The sequence below is a fragment of the Elephas maximus genome, chromosome 3 (genome assembly GCF_024166365.1).
Source record: "Elephas maximus indicus isolate mEleMax1 chromosome 3, mEleMax1 primary haplotype, whole genome shotgun sequence".
NCBI lineage: Eukaryota > Metazoa > Chordata > Mammalia > Proboscidea > Elephantidae > Elephas > Elephas maximus.
Genome location: NC_064821.1, coordinates 97,842,093 through 97,858,777, shown reverse-complemented (window position 1 = coordinate 97,858,777; position 16,685 = coordinate 97,842,093). Strand labels below are relative to the sequence as shown.

The 16,685-nt window shown below is 49.0% G+C and overlaps 1 protein-coding gene across 3 annotated transcripts in view; it reads left to right on the top strand.

The window, feature by feature from the left end:
- The first annotated feature begins 245 nt into the window (after positions 1–245).
- Positions 246–16,685, top strand: part of SSBP3 (single stranded DNA binding protein 3) — a 181,216-nt gene continuing 164,776 nt past the window's right edge. For 2 of the 3 annotated variants that reach the window (XM_049879337.1, XM_049879336.1), the window contains exons 1-4: positions 247–419; positions 1,415–1,487; positions 1,708–1,769; positions 4,836–4,920. In XM_049879337.1, the coding sequence (XP_049735294.1) occupies positions 364–419; positions 1,415–1,487; positions 1,708–1,769; positions 4,836–4,920 (276 nt within the window). In that variant the 5' untranslated portion in view covers positions 247–363. Of the gene's footprint in view, positions 420–1,414; positions 1,488–1,707; positions 1,770–4,835; positions 4,921–16,685 lie in introns of all 3 variants that reach the window. The other variant, XM_049879335.1, reaches the window with a different exon arrangement.

The window sequence follows — 16,685 nt, the reverse complement described above, 5'->3', positions numbered from 1 at the left end:
GCGGCAGCGGCGGCGGCAGCGGTGCCGGAGGCGCAGAGGGCGGCGCAGGCGGAGCCGGGCGGGCGCGCGAGCGAGCGGGCAGCCAGGCGGGCGGGCGCGCAGCGGCGGCGGCGGCGGCAGCCCCAGGCCGAGCCGGCGCGGGAGGAGTTCCAGGGCGATGGGGCCGCGGCCGGGGCTGACGCTTTGACAGCTGGAAAGAGCGCGGAGCCAGCGCCTGGGGGGGAGGGAGGGGAGCGCGGCGAGGAGAGCGCGAGCGAGCGAGCGAGCGCCGGGGAGGGGGCCGGGAGCTAGGGTGCAGCTCGGGATCAGCCGGAGCGGTAGCGGCGGCAGCAGCAAGGTTCGGCGCCTTCTTCTCTGCAAACCATGTTTGCCAAAGGGAAAGGCTCGGCGGTGCCCTCGGACGGGCAGGCTCGGGAAAAGTAAGCCCTATTTTCCAAGTGTCGGCCGTGCCTTCACCGGGCGGTGGGAGGCAGGTGGGCGGGCGGGCGGGGGTCTGGGGCTGCTGCGTTCCGGGGCCCCCAGCGCCGCCTGTCTGGCTCCTTCCCCGAGGCCGAGGTGGGCGGCGTGGAAGACCCCATTGTTGGGAGCTGGCGGAGGTTAGGGCATCGGGGAAGGGGCGACGGGGGGCGCCGGCGGGGAGGGGGCACTTGCTGGCCGCAGGGCGGGCCGCGCGCGGGGCCCCGGGGTGAGGGGTGGGCGAGGTCCCGCGCGCCTCGGCGCCGGTCCCATCCTGGGCGCTCGGCGCAGTGGCCACACTTTGCCCACCGGGTGCGGGCAGGGGGCGCGTGGCTTCTGCAGCCCCGAAGGCTCCTTTTGTCCGCCCGCGGCGTGAGGAGTGCGTGCCGGGGCTTTGTTCGGGCGGGAGCGCTCTCCTTTTCTTGCCCTCGGCCTCACCGCCGGCCCTTCGCCCTCTGGGGCACCGGGCTGAGCAGGGACGGTGGCGTCAGTTTGGCCCTAGGCTTGGGGGACAATTGTTTCGGGGGAGGTGGTGAAGGTGGTGCTTTGCTGCCCTCTCCAGAGCTCGCGGAGCGCCGGAGTTCAGAGCTAAGTCTCCTGGACCCCCAAAGCTGGGTGGAGGATGGTGACAAGGAGTAGGTAGAGAAAAGAAGGGCGGCTGGGGGTCGGGTGACTTGTGAGTTTGAGAGACCTAGGTAGGTTTAGTCTTGGTTGCCACTTAGGAGTTCAAGTTTGGGGGCTACTCTCCAGCCCCCACGGTTTGAGGAAGCGGGTCCCTTGTACTCGTCCCCCAACTGTTCAGACCCCGCTACCCCAGGCAGTGCTGAACTGCCTGCCTCGAGTCGGGGCACAATGGGACAGCGGGGATAGGGCTCACAGCCGGGTGGCAGGGTCCGGGAGCCAGAGCCCGAGTGATCTGACGCCTTCTTTCTCTCTTCGCCCCCTGCCCACTTTCCAGGTTAGCTTTATACGTCTATGAATATTTACTGCACGTAGGAGCACAGAAATCTGCACAGACCTTCTTGTCGGAGGTGAGTGGAACTCCCCCCAGCATCCAGTTTCTTGACACACCCCCTCCCCACTATTCTTAGAGCCTTTGTTTTCAGGAGCAGCCACTGTGGCCACCATTTTGAATTTTTATCACCTTTTGGCATTTATTGTTAGTTGGTCTTCACAGCCTTTTGGCTCTAGGAAGCCCCCAGCCCACCCCTCCTCTTTGCTCCTCTAAACTGCCTTTGCTCTCCTTTCCAGATTCGATGGGAAAAAAACATCACGTTGGGAGAACCGCCAGGGTTTTTGCACTCATGGTGGTGGTAAGTTTGTGTGATAGTTTTGTCTGTGTTTGTTTTGTTCTAAGGCTTGGGTCTCAGGGAACAAAGACAGAAGGCTAGAAGCAGGCCCTACATCTCTTAACCCTCAGCTGTGCACAGTGCAGAGTGCTCAGGTCAGGATTGGTGGAGGAGGAAAAAGGGGAGAAGAGCCTGGTGTCTAAAGTTTTCGCCTCCTTTCATTTCTTCACTTCTTGAAAACTGACTACGTTGTGATTGGTGTTTGGGAGCAACTCCTTACTTTTCTGTCTCAGTTTGGGCCACTAGGCAGGGGGCTTGGAAAAACTTTGAAGGATTTTTGTCAATTTTGCATGCTATTTTAGTTAGGGTGGAGTGGAGTGGATACCAGGTTTGTTTTACAACTGGCCTGTCCGTTTTTCTTGTGTGAGCTCACAACTTTAAGAGAGAAAACAGCCTGGGGACCTTTTTAAGCACCCTGAAGAGAAGCAAGAAGGGTTGCCACTTCCTTTAAGGATTCTGATTCAGATTGACTGGACCTTCCTTTCCCCTGTGAGCTCTTCTTCCCCTCCCCTGCCTCAAAGCATCCCTAAAGCCACAAGCCTTAACTGGTCAGAGTAGACCTTGCAGAGCACCTGTAGTTTGTAGTTAGGGGCTCCTTCTTCATTTGTGACTCTCTAATCAGGCCCCTGGGTCCTGTGGATGCCACCACAAGTCTAGTCTCAGTGTTGGGTTTGTGGCAGGCAGGAGGGGGCCCTGGGTCAGCTGAACTAGCTGCCATGGGTGTATGACCTGGGTAGTCGATGAGACCGACTGGTGGAGCCTTTGACATCCTTTTGAAAAGGAAAAGAAAGAGTGGCTTTTGAAATTTCGGTAGAGTTCCGGAAAACGGAGTGTCACGTCTTTGGGATCTTAGCACTTTTACCTGACTGCCAGCTCAGGTTACTGTTTCAAGTCTGTGAACAGCAGGAGGATGAAGTGTCTATTCTAACTTGCACAGCGAAAATGAGTTTTTAATTATTTCTGCCATCCTCTGAACAGCCAATGTTGGGGGTGTGTGGTATGGTGTAAGGATTTTACCTGTATGAGTGGGTGATAGGTTTTCACATGTGTTTTGCTTTTTTTGGAGAGGAGTGTGTGGATGAAGTTGGGGGTCTGATGATTATGGTCCTCAGAGAAAATTAGGAGTAAATGTTGCTTAGAAGGGGCTGGGGAGTTTGTAGTATTAACACTTTTTTTGTGTGGAGGAGTTCATGAAACGTATACAGCTTCAGAAGACAGAAAGGGTTGTCTTTTAGCTTTCCTTTCCAGAGTCCTGGATTTTCCTGTTATATATGTAATCCCCTGGGATTTCTCTATCCTTGTCTTGGCCCCAGGTATGGAGAAAGTCTGTTGTGCTGGGCTCAGGCAGCAGTGGCTCTGAGTGGCTGTTACTGCCGTGGTCCTGTTGGTTAGAAGTTGCCTCATGCTTTTAACGCTGAGCAAATGACTGCTGCTTGCTGGAGAGGGAGGAAGCAGTGGAGCTGGTAGGGAGAGGGCAGGCTGCATTATTCCCACACCTTGAGTCAGAGGCTTGCCTGATGATTAGCGGAGCTGGCAGTTGAGATGATTTCTTCTGTGCTGATCATGATGGGACCAGGAGCACTGGACTGTGAGTCAGACCTTGGTTCTGGTTCCGGGTTTACTGATCATGTCAAGCCAATTCATCTCCCTGGACCTTAGGCTCCTGATCTGTAAAATGCAGGTGTTGGAGGAGACAATATTTAAGGTCCCTTGTTAATACCAATGACTACCCCGTGTTTGTGCAGGGCTTTACTGGTTGACAGAGGACTTGGATGTCTGTTCTCCTTTAATACACAGTGTTGGAGTGACTGTACAGAATTGTGGAGGGGGACTGGACAGGGATTTCTAGGCCAGCTCTCCCCCTCCCACTCTTGACTGGTCAAGGTTTGTCTGAGGAGGGCTCTATTTCAATGTCAAAGATTATCCAAAACCTGTCCTTTGGCTGATTGGTACTCCTTCTTGGATGGATGGGGGAAGGAGTGGTTTTTGCATAAGAGTACTCTGTGGGAGGGTTTGGGCGGGAGTGAGGGTGATATGGGAGGGGTGGGGTGTGGGCTCTGGGATTTTTTTTTTTTAGGTTCCTTTTAAGGAGCCCTGGTGACACAATGGTTAAAAGCGCTCTGCTGCTAACCAAAAGGTCAGTGGTTCGAGCCCACCAGCTGCTCCATGGCAGAAAGATGTGGCAGCTTGCTTTCATAAAGATTTACAGCCTTGGAAATCCTTTGGGGCAGTTCACTTGTGTCGTATAGGGTGTCTGTGAGTTGGAATTAACTCGACAGCAGTGGGTAGTAAGGTAAGTTCTTTTTATTGCCAGAGTCATTCAGAATGTTGTGCATATGAATCACGTTCTGATTTTGATGATTGAACCTTTTTATGATATGCAGCCATTTTGGTTTGGGTGGTAAAAGGAACACAGATCAGACAGGCATGGATTTTTATCCAGATCCGTACCCGTCTGGGTAACTACGAGTGGATTTTATTAAGCTCTCTGAGCTTTTTAGTTGACCCACGTGTAAAGTGGGGGATAAAATCACCTACCTTATGGTACTCCAGTACCAAAACCTATTGCCCTGTAGGTGATTCCAACTCTTAGCAAGCTTAAAGGACAGAGTAGATCTGCTGCAGAGGGTTTTTAAGGCTGTCATCTTTATGGAAGTAGACTGCCTTGTCTTTCTCCTGTGGAGCAGCTGGTGGGTTTTAACTGCCGACCTTTTGGTTAGGAGCCGCGTGCTTAACTACTGCACCACCAGGGCTTCTTGCAGCACTTTGGCAGTCACAAGTAAATCATGGGTGCAGGGCATTTAGTGCATAATAGGTGCTTGGTAGATGGGACCTATTACTCTTATTACAAATGGCTAGCTTGCCAGAAGAGGTTGGATTGGTTTTGTTTTATTTGCCCAGTGAAGGCTGGTAAGGTGGAATGGAGCCTTTGGAGACCTCAGTACTGTTAGCACTGTGCACTGTGCATTTGCTGTTGGGCACACAAGCAATAATTAGTAACTTGATCTTATTTTATTTTTTGACTTGCAGCGTATTTTGGGACCTTTACTGTGCAGCTCCTGAAAGGCGAGATACTTGTGAACATTCAAGTGAAGCAAAAGCCTTTCATGATTACGTGAGTAACAAATTTTTAATCTTGGCAATAATTACAGGGTTGGATAGCTCTAACTTCTTTAGTACCAAAAGTAAACACACAGCCAGTTGGCAGTGGTCTTCATTTTTTTCCTTGTCTTTGTTTCTATCCTCCTGCCCACCTCCCCTGCCCTTGCCACCATTGCCCTCCTCCAGCAGGGTTCTAACTTGGTGAACTGTATTTCATAAGTTGTAATTATGCTAAAGAGCTCAGATATCTGTCTGGAGGATTGTAATGGCATTGTGCATGCCTTGAAACCCTGTGAGTTTTATGTTAAGAGTGGACAGTTAGGTGAGGTGACATGGGGCCTCTTTGATGTTGGTTTGTTAAAGAAAAAAAATGTCTACAACCAAAAGAAAAAAGCAAATATGAAACTTGTATTTGGAAGTAGAAAGGATAGTGGAGTGAAAATGCGGTGAAGTGGACTCTATTCTACTTTCTGAGAGGACCAATCTTTCAAATTATGTTTTGTCAGGGAACATGTATGTGTATAGGAGGGAGGGGGTGCTCGTGTTGTGCCCACCAAGACACTGCACTTTGAGATCCCTGACTGGTCCATAATCTTATGCCCAAAATATTCTTGTGAAGATGGTTAATTTCATCAGATTATCGTGCTTTCTGTCTTATCTTTCACAGTCTGTCTTGATGAGTTTTTTAATATTGTTAAGCGATTTTAAGAGGGATGTTTGTTTTTTATTATCCCATTTCCCACAGTAGGTCCACTCCCCCTCCTACACTCCCCCCTGCAAAAAAGAAAAGAAAAATTGGACTCCAGTTTTGTCTAGCTGGGGGTTGCAGTCAGACTTGATGAGCTGACAAAACAGATTAGGATCTGTCTGGGAGAGATGGATGGGGATGTGTCTGAGGGTTTTCCATGGCTCTGTCCATGTCCTTGCTTCCTGTTGGCCCTGTACGTGGTTAAATGTGTGTATGTCCTCGTTCACGTAGGAGGTGATCTATTTGGTCTTATTCTCTGCGTGAGGTGGGTAGGGATGAACTCATGCTCTAGGCGTGGAAGTTGGTTACTTGAATGTTATCAGGTCCAACCCACTCGGCCAGGTCATCTGTGTCCCCTGCATGCAGAGCTTGGAACTAGCTGAAGAGTCCAGAACCCATCTGGTTTAGTTTCACAAGTGGTCACATCCCATTACCATGAATAGCTTCATGGTGAAAGTTACTCCTGTAATACGAAGAATTAGAGACTTAGCTGGAGGCTCACTGGTTTTGAGAATATTCAGTGTGATGAAAGTTTGCTATGACTGAACAGTTGAATGCCCTGAGAATGGAATTCTGAGGAAATTGACCAGCTCTTGTGCTGTCTCCAGGGTTGAAAAGGAGAAGCTGGTGAATGATATTATAGCCTGGTAAACTTTTAATAGTAGAAGGCAGAGGTGACTGGTTTACTTGTGATGTGGTTCCTCTGGGAACATCCCGTGGAACTAACTGATGGTGATGATCATAGGGTTTCCTGAACTAGAGGTTGGGGGAGGTTAAGAGGTATATTAGCCTAATAAAAATAATTTGTTAGTATGATTTTCCTACCTATTAAAAAACCATTTCTTTTTTTACATCTATAAACAGACAGTTCTTGTGTAACTAGTCCTTTACTACTATGCAAATGTTTCATTTTAGAGGAGTGGGATGAGCGGACATGTCTTTTTCAAGTAAATCTCTTGATACAGAACATCTGCTAACGTTCCCAAGGTTAACAGAGCTTGGTACTCTAGTAAATAATGTGAGACTTCTTTTGACAATTCATGGTTTGGTCTGCCATCTTGCAACGATATCCAAAAAACCGAACCTGTTGCCATTGAGTCGATTCCGATTCATAGCACCCCTGTAGGACAGAGTCGAACTGCCTCATAGGGTTTCCAGGGAGCGACTGATAGGTTCAAACTGTGGACCATTTGGTTAGTAGCCACGCTCTTAACCACTACTCTGCCACCAGGGCTCTTGAAATGACGTGGTGGCAGTGAAAGTTTATACATGGATTTGGTTCAGTAATTTGTTAAGGAATGGCAGTAGAATTGTATTGAGATTGCTGAGGTTGGTATTGGCATTTAGAAGATGCTACCAAGAGATGATGAGGTCACACCATGAGCCTAGGTTCAAAGGTTTGAGGACCCAAGCCTTCTTTCCTGGGTTGAGATTTTCTTGGTGTTGTGTGGCTTGAGGGTGAGGTCATGTGGGAGGAGGGTTGGACTGATAAATGGGGTGAGAAAGAGTTTAAGGGGAGTTAAGAAGTCGGAGGGGTGGTAGCAGAGAAGCAACTGGAAAATTAGGGAATACCTTCCCTGGGAAAAGGAGCCACCTTTTCTCTTTGTCTTTAAATTTTCATCTGTTTTCTCTGTTCCCACAGTTAGCCCTAATTTCTTCTCAATAAAATTAATACAGTGGCCTCTGCCTGGTCTCCCTTCCTCTTGCCTGGAATGCTTGTTGTTATTATTAGGTGCTGTCGAGTCAGTTCTGACTCACAGCGACCCTATGCACAACAGAACGAAACACGGCCCGGTCCTGTGCCATCCTCACAGCATCGTTGTTATGCTTGAGCTCATTGTTGCAGCCACTGTGTCAGTCCACCTGGTTGGGGGCCTTCCTCTTTTCCGCTGACCCTGTACTCTGCCAAGCATGATGTCCTTCTCCAGGGACTGATCCCTCCTGACAACATGTCTAAAGTATGTAAGACGCAGTCTTGCCATCCTTGCCTCTAAGGAGCATTCTTGCCCCAGTTCGTCCAAGACAGATTTGTTCGTTCTTTTGGCAGTCCATGGCATATTCAACATTCTTCGCCAACACCACAATTCAAAGGCGTCAACTCTTCTTCGGTCTTCCTTATTCATTGTCCAGCTTTCACATGCATATGATGTGATTGAAAACACAAGGGCTTGGGTCAGGCACACCTTAGTCTTCAGGGTGACATCTTTGCTCTTCAACACTTTGAAGAGGTTCCTTGCAGCAGATTTGCCCAATGCAACGCGTCTTTTGATTTCTTGACTGCTGCTTCCATCGCTGTTGATTGTGGATCCAAGCAAAATGAAATCTTTGACAACTTCAATCTTTTTTTTCCATTTATCATAATGTTGCTCATTGGTCCAGTTGTGAGGAATGCATTAATCTCTTATTCATTCGGATTCTATAGTTTTCTGCATGCTGTAATCGCTGCTTCATCCCAGCGTCTATAAAAACCACTATAGAAAGCATCCGTTGGAGGCTTTCCATGTGCCAGGCCACTGTGTCAAGCTCAGTAGGTTCAGTACCTCATATCCTCCATCGTTTATTCTTGCTGTGAGAGTAGGCACATTGTTAACTCCATTTTGCAGATGAAGAAACTGAGGCACAGAGAGGTTAATTCACAGCTGGTGAGTGGTAGAGTTACGATCTAAACACAAGTCATGAGTGACTTCAGAATTGAGCTCCTAACACCACTGTGACTCAGCCCCACAGGTCCATGGCAAGTATCCTTTGTTTGTACCTATACTGACTTCTCATTTAAATCTGTCTTTCCTAGCTACCCCAACCTCAGCTTATTAATTTTTTCCATGGCAGAGGCCATGCTCTATTCATCTCTGTAGCTCCCACAATACCTTGCACATAGTAGGGACTTACACTAATCGAATGAAGGAGTTAAGGAACTATGGGTAGGAAAAAATAGGTAATTTGGGGCCAGTGAGTAACCTGGGCAGGAACAGTGAGTGGAATTTTGGAAGATGCTGTTTTGGTGACTTAATTTTTGCTGGGCAATCTTGAGCAAAGTGACTTTAATGTGGCATAACTAGTTGCCTTGGGGTCTCTGGGTGGCGCAGATGGTTAAGCACTTTTGCCTGCTAGCTGAAAGGTTTAACAGTTGAGTGCTTAACCACTGTACCACCAGGGCTTCTTCTCAGAAAACAAAATGGAATGTAAATAAAAAATGTGCATTAACTGGCCTTCTGTTTTCTATCAAGGAGATTCAAAGCTTCTCCAGGGTATGTATCCCAGGTGCCAGACATGGGCCCTTGGCAGGTAGTAAGTGCTGACAAGGGTGCCGGGGAGTGGGGGTCCCTTGACTCCTGTGGGATTTAGAAGGACCTCCAATGGCAGAGCCTGTCTTCACCTCTCTTAGAGGACAATTCTGTGATCTGGTACCTCTTCACATTTCCCCGGTAGCTGGGTCAGGTGATCTCAAAGGCCCTCCCAGGTCAAGACCTGGGTTGTGGGGCCCTGGAATTGAGCCAGGTGACTCAGTGGGAAGGGGGAAGGGTTAATTTTCTTTGAATTGGTGAGTTTTTATTTGAGTCATAGTCTATTTTCCCCCCTCACACGTGGCAACTTCAGTGTTCTTGGCTCATTGTTCATAAGCCCCAGAGCCCAGCTGCCGACCACATATAACGTGGAAAATTGGGGGGATTCAGTACTGAGGGTGAACTTTTTTGAGAAATGGGTTTGCTTTACATCAGAAGGGCCCCTGCAGCCTTGGAAGAACCGCCTGTAGGGTCCCTGCTGGGGTTTTCCTTGCTGTTCTCCTCAGGCCTTGGAAATGTTGACTAAAGCCCTTCCGAGTCCCATTGGAGGTCTCTTTGGGTTCTATTAGACCCTGTAGTCTGGGGCCTGGCCTTTGAATATAGGTACTCCCAACTGGATGAGCGCTGACTCTTCCTTCTAGGAGGAATAAATGACTTATTTAAGATTTGATGTCACCAATGCGTGTCTCCTATGTGGGTCCAGCAGTACCCAGGCCACCTTCCCCACTTTCATCTCCTCCAGGGTTTGTGGGGTTAATGGAAGTGTCTTTTGTGCCTTACTGAATTGCCGGCAATGCTTTCCCTCCTTGTGATAGCTAATTTTGTGTTTTTCTTTTGGTCTCAGGAATGAGTGGAGTAGCTAAGGCCCTGAGGGGCCTTTGAGCCATAGGTGCTAGAGAAGGGTGATTGTTCCTTGCACTGCCCGTGTTCATTTACAGCTGCCCTGTGGCTCAGGTTTTATTACTCCCATTTTACAGGTGAGGAAGCTGAGGCCTGAAGTTTAGATGCCTTGTCCAAGGGCACGTAGCCAGGAGTTGGTAGAGCTGGCTAGGCACTGTCATTTAGATTGTAGCTCTCAGCTTTTGGCACACTTGTTTGAGAAAGAATGTCTGTGAAACAGAGGGAGGGTATTTGCATTTGACCTGAAGTGTGCCTGGCACCTCGTTGGTGCGCCATATGTATTTAAGGAGGAAGTGAGTTTAGCAGAGAAATTATACTGAAGTCTCTGAGAGGTGAATGGCAGAATCATGGAGGAGGTGAGGCCTCAGGTCCGGGTAGGGAGTGTGTTATGGTGCAGTGGTGTGATAAAAGCTGTGGACCTACCTTCCAGAAAATGAATGTGCTCCCATAAAGGAGACTTTGTATATGATTTCTACTGCCCAAATCCCAAGCCCATCTGTGATCCCAGGTTGACTTGGGGAGTGTCATGAGCAGGGAGTCTAGTGACCTTGGTGAGTCTCGAGCCTCAGTGTCCCTGATCTGAGGATCTAAGGCCCCTTTCTGCTCCGCTGTTGTGAACCCTGACTCAACGGGCTGCCTCTCTTACCCCTGTGTTTTTACTCAGCAGGACTCTGCCCTCTCTCCCCCCGGCTGTGGGACTTTGTCTTTAGGAGGCTGGGTCAGAGTAGGAAAGTGCCACAGAGTCATGGGCATGGACATGAGCTGAGGTATTTGTGCCTGTGTGGCAGAGGCCCAGCGTCCTTGGTGGGTTTGAAATAGCAAAGTGATATTTGAGAGGGCTCTCCTTGGATGTGCTGAGTGAGGCAGGGAGTGTCCACAGCTGCCATCATTCTTTGGGGGAAATAGGAGACGAGAGGTGGCAGTATAGGCAGGTATAGGGGAGAGGGCCTGCAGTTGGACTCCAGCAGCTGAGGGTGTGCTCACTTTACGATAAGCCAGGCTAGCTATCTGCCCAGAGGTCCTGGCAAGTTCACAGTGTTGCCATTGGCTCTGACCCTTAGCACCCTTGTGTGGTAGATTAAAAAAAACAAAACATACACATAGTTGTTTCTCTCCCAGCATCCCTTAGAGCTCAGAACTTAGTGTTGGGTCCCGTCTTTGGGATCCCCCCCATTTTCTGCAGTTCCTCTTACCCCAGAAGCTTCCAGCCTCCTTTTTCGATAGCTAATTAAACACTAAATGAGTAACTGGAATTGCGTTTTGCCAGAAGCCGGGCCATGCGGCTACCTTAATGGGTTTCAAGTGGCGGCAAGACCCCAAATTGCAAATCCTTGCCCTTTATTTGAAGGCTGGGGGAGTGGTGGGAACCCAAACAAAGTTTTTGGCAGTGGTCACTCCATTTGAACTCCAAGACCAGCAGTGTGTACCAGTCTTTTGCATAATGCCATCTTTGTTAGCTAAGCATTTGCAAACTTGGACGAGAGTTCGCTCTGTGCCAGCCAACACTTGGAGGGTGCTGGGAGACACCCCACTCTCCCTGCAGTGTCATTTAGGTCCTTTTAATTTTCTAAGGGAGGCAGATTCTCTAGTGGGGACCTCAGGCCAAAGGTGCCATGACCCCTTCCCTTGACCTTCCTGCCTCTCTGCGTGTGTGTGTATGTTTGTGTGTGTGAGAGAGAGAGTCTTAAGAGGGAGAAGTGGAAGGGGGAGGTATGTGTGCTTGAGGGCCTGTCAGCCAAGATAACAGAAATGTTACACTAGCTATAGCCTTTACAGTGTCTGACAATTAAGCGTATTTAGAAAAATTAATCTTTTTTAGCTTGGTAATTCTGACCACAGCACAAGTGCACTGGGTGATTCACATAAACTTCTTTAATACGTTTTGCTTGGAACATACGGCAAACAGACAATCATGAGCGTTTTTGATTCACAGAGTAATGGAGTTTTCTGTAGCCTTCATGAGATGAGTTTTGGGAATGTTTATGCTTTTCTTTTCCTGGGTCTTGAAGGCTCAGAATTTTGAAGGGCCTGGCTTCTGACTAGTGGCTTAAATGTGCACCTGCGCTCCAGTCCACTGCCTGGGGGCATTTGCAGATTCTCAGTTTCCCCATCTGTAAAATGGGGAAATGGTGATTCCTTTGTGTGGTTGTTGTAAAGGACGAATATGAGGTATGTGAGAGTTGGCTGTGTGTGGCTGGTGTCCGGGGAATTTGTTTCTTTTCTCGTTACAGCCCTAAAGTTTTTAAAAAAAAAAAAAAAAAAAAACACCACCAAAAAAACCTCTTAATATGGTGGAGAGATAGCACCCCATTCTTCTGGGACAGGAAATTGAACCTAGGGAGAGGGAACTGGAAACTTGAATTTCCCAGTGTTGCCCCACTGAGCCTTTTCTCTAACCACTCCCTCGCCATGACCCTGATCTCCCTGCTGACAGGGGCAGAGCTGGCAGTCCTGCCACAGACTGGGCCTGATAAATGCTCCCTGAGATGTCTGCACCCCTTATCTGTATCAGACAGTGGTCCTGTCCTGCTCGGTGCGGCTGCTGCATAGCTGAATGGTGTGGCCCAAGGGCCTGCAGCTTGACATCAGCAGAGATCTGTATTTAAATTTAGGTTCTACATCGCTTGTTAACTGTGGAGCCTTCACTTTTCACGGTCTGTTCTCTTGGCTTTCTAATAGGTCCAAGGGTTGTCCTTGGCTTTGGCCATCGGGGGTGGACATAAGAAAGGACTTTCTATAAAGATATCTAGGAAGAGTTGGTTGTGCTGTGAAGCGCTGTGTCAGAGTTCTTAGGGATGGGCAGGGTTGGAAGCCCCTCGGCCAGGGTTTTGTTAGTGTCCTGACGTGGTGTTTTGATTGAACAAGGGAGCGCCACAAGGAGCCTTAAGAAGGGGAGCTTGTGAAGGGGGACATGTTGGCCATTGCTGGTCTGGGGGGACCATTCTAGACATCAGCTTCTTTCTTGGACTTAATTGGAGTGAGCCAGATCCTTGTTTAGCCACCCCCAGACCAGGAAGAGGACACTGGAGTTTAGGAGCATTGATTCAGGCCAGGTTCCTGAGTGTCTGCTCTGCTCACTGTCTAGTTGAAGAGAGCCCAGGACGTGGTAAGTGCCTGGAAAGTGTCGTGTAGGAGGATCTTGTTTATCCAGGAGACCTGGATGCACAGAGTCAGGGTAGGAGGGCAGCATGTAAACACTCAGAGGGTGCCAGGACTCACCCAGCTCTCCCTGCAGTGTCCCTTAGGTCCTTTTAATTTCCTAAGAGAGGTGGAGTCTCTAGTGGGGACCTTAGGCCAAAGGTACCTTGATCCCTTGACACTTGTGTTGCAGGTTGGGTATGTATTTAACACATATGCGGATATCAAGATTGCAGGTGTGGGAACTGGAGATCATCTAGTCCTCTCATGTAGGTAAACTGAGGCCCAGGGAGGAAAGATGCCCTGCTCAAGGTCACCAGGTCCAGGACTCTTTCCCTTCCCTTGTGCTGCCTGACTGTACTTTAAAGCTGTGTGAACTTGTATGCCATAATTAACCTTTCTGTGCCTCAGTTTCCTCAGGTGGATAAAGGGGGTAATAAAGTATACCTACTTTCTAAGGATGGGGGCAGTGGTGGTTCAGTAATAGAATTCTTGCCTTCCAAGTGGAAGAGCTAAGTTTGATTCTTGTTCAATGTGCCTCAAGCTCAGCCATCACTTGTCCGTCGGGTGGATGTGTGTTGCTGTGGTGCAGGATGGGTTTCAGCAGAGCTTTCAAACTAAGACAGACTAGGAGGAAAGGCCTGGTGATCTGCTTCTGAAATCAGCCAGTGAAACCCTGTGGATGACAACAGTCTGATCTGCAGCTGGTCATGGGGGTGTGGCAGGACTGCGCAGGGTTTCGTTCTGTTGCACATGGGGTCGCCACGAGTTAGGGTCTGACTCGATGGCAGCTAACACCAAAAACAACCTCCTAAGGTGGTCATGAGGATTAAATGAGCCTACACATGCACTAGTTCCTGGCACAGCGTAAGTGCCATAAACGTGTGCTCTCGTTTTTATTATCTCACCCAGGCCTGGTGTAAATCCTGACTTTCTGATGGCCGGTGTTCACAGTGATTGGCCAAGGCGGGCAGCAGCAGAATGGCCTTGGTGTGAGGGGTTTGTGTAGTGTGTGAGTCATGAACCATCACCTGCTTGCCCACGTGTTGGTTATCTCTCTGGAAGCCTAGGTTTGAACCACCTTCCCTGAGTACCCCCGGGTGAGTAGGGGCAACTTATACAGCCCCTAAACCAGCCCAGTGCCTGTGAGGATTAAATGAGACGAGGCATGGGCGCGCCTGGCTGGCACCTGGCATGTGGTTTTTCAGCCACCATTTGTCTTCTCTCCTTCTAGGCACTTGCGTTATTCCGAGAGTCTGGAACGGGGCCCTCTCTCCAGCCCCTTCTCATTCTGCCCCCTGGTGTCTGCTTGGTACCACACCACCTGAGAGAAGGAGCTGATTTGCTCGCCTGCCATCCACCTTTCTGTAGGGCAAATTGTTGTTGGGTGCCGTTGAGTTAATTGTAACTTATGGCAACCACACATGACAGAGTAGAACTTCGCCATGGCTGCTAACTGAAAGATCAGCAGTTTGAATCCACCAGGCACTCCTTGGAAACCCTATGGGGCAGTTCTGCTCTGTCCTGTAGGGTCACTATGAGTTGAAACGGACTTGATGGCAACAGGTTTGGTTTTTTGGTTTAATCTTTACAAGAACAAATTGACAGGTCTTTTTCCTGCAGAGTAGTGTTCAAGCTATCAACCTTTTGGTTAGCAGCCGGACGCTTAACTGTTGTACCACCGGGGATACTAGCCTTGAATGTGGCTGCCTCTACCAAACCCGCCGGGACCACCCCCACAGGAAGACACCCCTCTTCCCTCTTTATTGTCTAGAAACTCTGTGATAGCCTTATTCATTTACTTCTCTGTTCTGGAAGGAGAGCTGTTTGAGTCAAGGTCACCTCTCTTCTCTACCCCCTTCTAGATCGAAAGCTTTTTGAAGACAGGAACTTTATCTTCTTCACCCCCCCACCGCCTTCTGGTATCTGCAGTCTTAGGGCATATTGCAGTTTTGGATAAATCCTGGGGTTAGTGAGCAAGACTGTGATCCTTGAGAAGTGAGAAGCATTTGATCTCCGCCCAGGGATCAAGCGTGTCAAATACATGCTTTAATGGAGATGGGCAAATGGCACATGAGAAAGCAGTTTTGTAAACTGTGAGTTGTGACCCCTTAGCGCATTGTAAAATCAACTTAATGGGTCATGACTGGCAATTACAAAAAATGAAAAAGTAAAAAAAACTATTATTTCTGTTTCAGTCATTTATGTATGTGTATAAGTGTATGCGTGTCCTGGGTTTGCAGTGTACGTTTTGCCTCGTTACGGGTCCCAGTCTAAAGTTTGAAAGTCCCTAGCCCAGAGAGAGCTGAGATTGATAACTTCAAGCAGTTGCTGAGTCTCAGCTTCCTCATCTGTAATGAGAAGGCAGTTGTTCTTTACGACTCAGAGTTGTTGGGAGAATTGTTTTCCAGCAAATCCCTCCCTCACTTCCGAATGGTGTCTGGTGGGCCCTTCATACTTCTGTCTGTGTTGTTCGCTGCCTTATTCTTAAGCTCATTAAATAATAGAAGGTGCTCAGTAAATACTCGTTGAATGCTGAATAAGCAATAGCTCCCATTTGAAGGAGCTTAACCAGGGCTGTTCATGCTCAGGGGTGGGCAGGGGACCGAGGGCCTGAGAAGGCAATGGGGACACTCTTTTCGGTAGCAGAATCCAGATGGCTTACTAGGCAAGGCCCACAAAGTTTGCAACTCCTCCTGCCGTTTTGTGATTGAGGCAGGGTCCTTGCTCCCCTGTGGAGCGTGTTGTCCGAACATCTGCAGAGCTCAGGCGTGGGCCACAGTGAGAATTCTGAGAATAGGTCTAGGTCGCAGGGCATCCTGTCTGACCAAGGTTGGCCCAGCCTTCCAAATTCCCTGTCCCCTCCTAGTGACAGCTGTTTGCACAGCTCCTGAGGCAGGCTTTGTAACCCCTGCTCTTTGTGTGTTTGGGTGAAGCGCCTGACATTTCACTTCTGTTTCACAGTCCTCTGACCTTAAGAAGCACAGCTGCTCTCTGGGGCTACTGTCTGAGGCTTCGCTCTGATCTTTCTTTCCCAGTTACAAAACGCCTATTTGAGAGAGTCGGCTCTGGGGTGGCAGACTTACCCCACGTCAGGGATGCTAGGTCCAGCTCTGTGAGCTGTCAGGATGGACAAGGCATGGCTTTGCAGGTTGGATTGAAGTAGCACTCAGTTAATTAGCAGTTATTCCTGGGCCGCCTGTACGCTGCGCGGGTTGGTGGTAGCACTAAAGCAGTGTCATTAGAAAGCGTATAGAATTTGGATTTAGATGGCCAGAGTTCAAGTTCTGATTCTTTAAGGTGACCGTGGGTAAGTCATTTGGCTTCTCAGAGCCTGCCTTAGTTTTATTTGTCTGTTACACAAGATAATGTGAAACACTGGATGCCTCAAGTCAGTTCCAACTTAGTGACTCTTATAAGACAGAGTAGAACTGCCCTCACAGAATTTCCAAAGAGCAGCTGATGGATTTGAACTGCTGACCTTTGACTCCCAATGTGAAATACCAAAAAACCAAGCCAGACCCACTGCTGTTAAGTCGATTCCGACTCATAGCGACCCTGTAGGACAGAGTAGAACTGCCCTGTAGGGTTTCCAAGGCTGTAAATCTTTAAGGAAGCAGGCTGCCATATCTTTCTTCTGTGGAGTGTCTGATGGACTCGAATTGTCACCCTTTCAGTTAGCAGTCAAGTGCTTTAACCACTGCACCA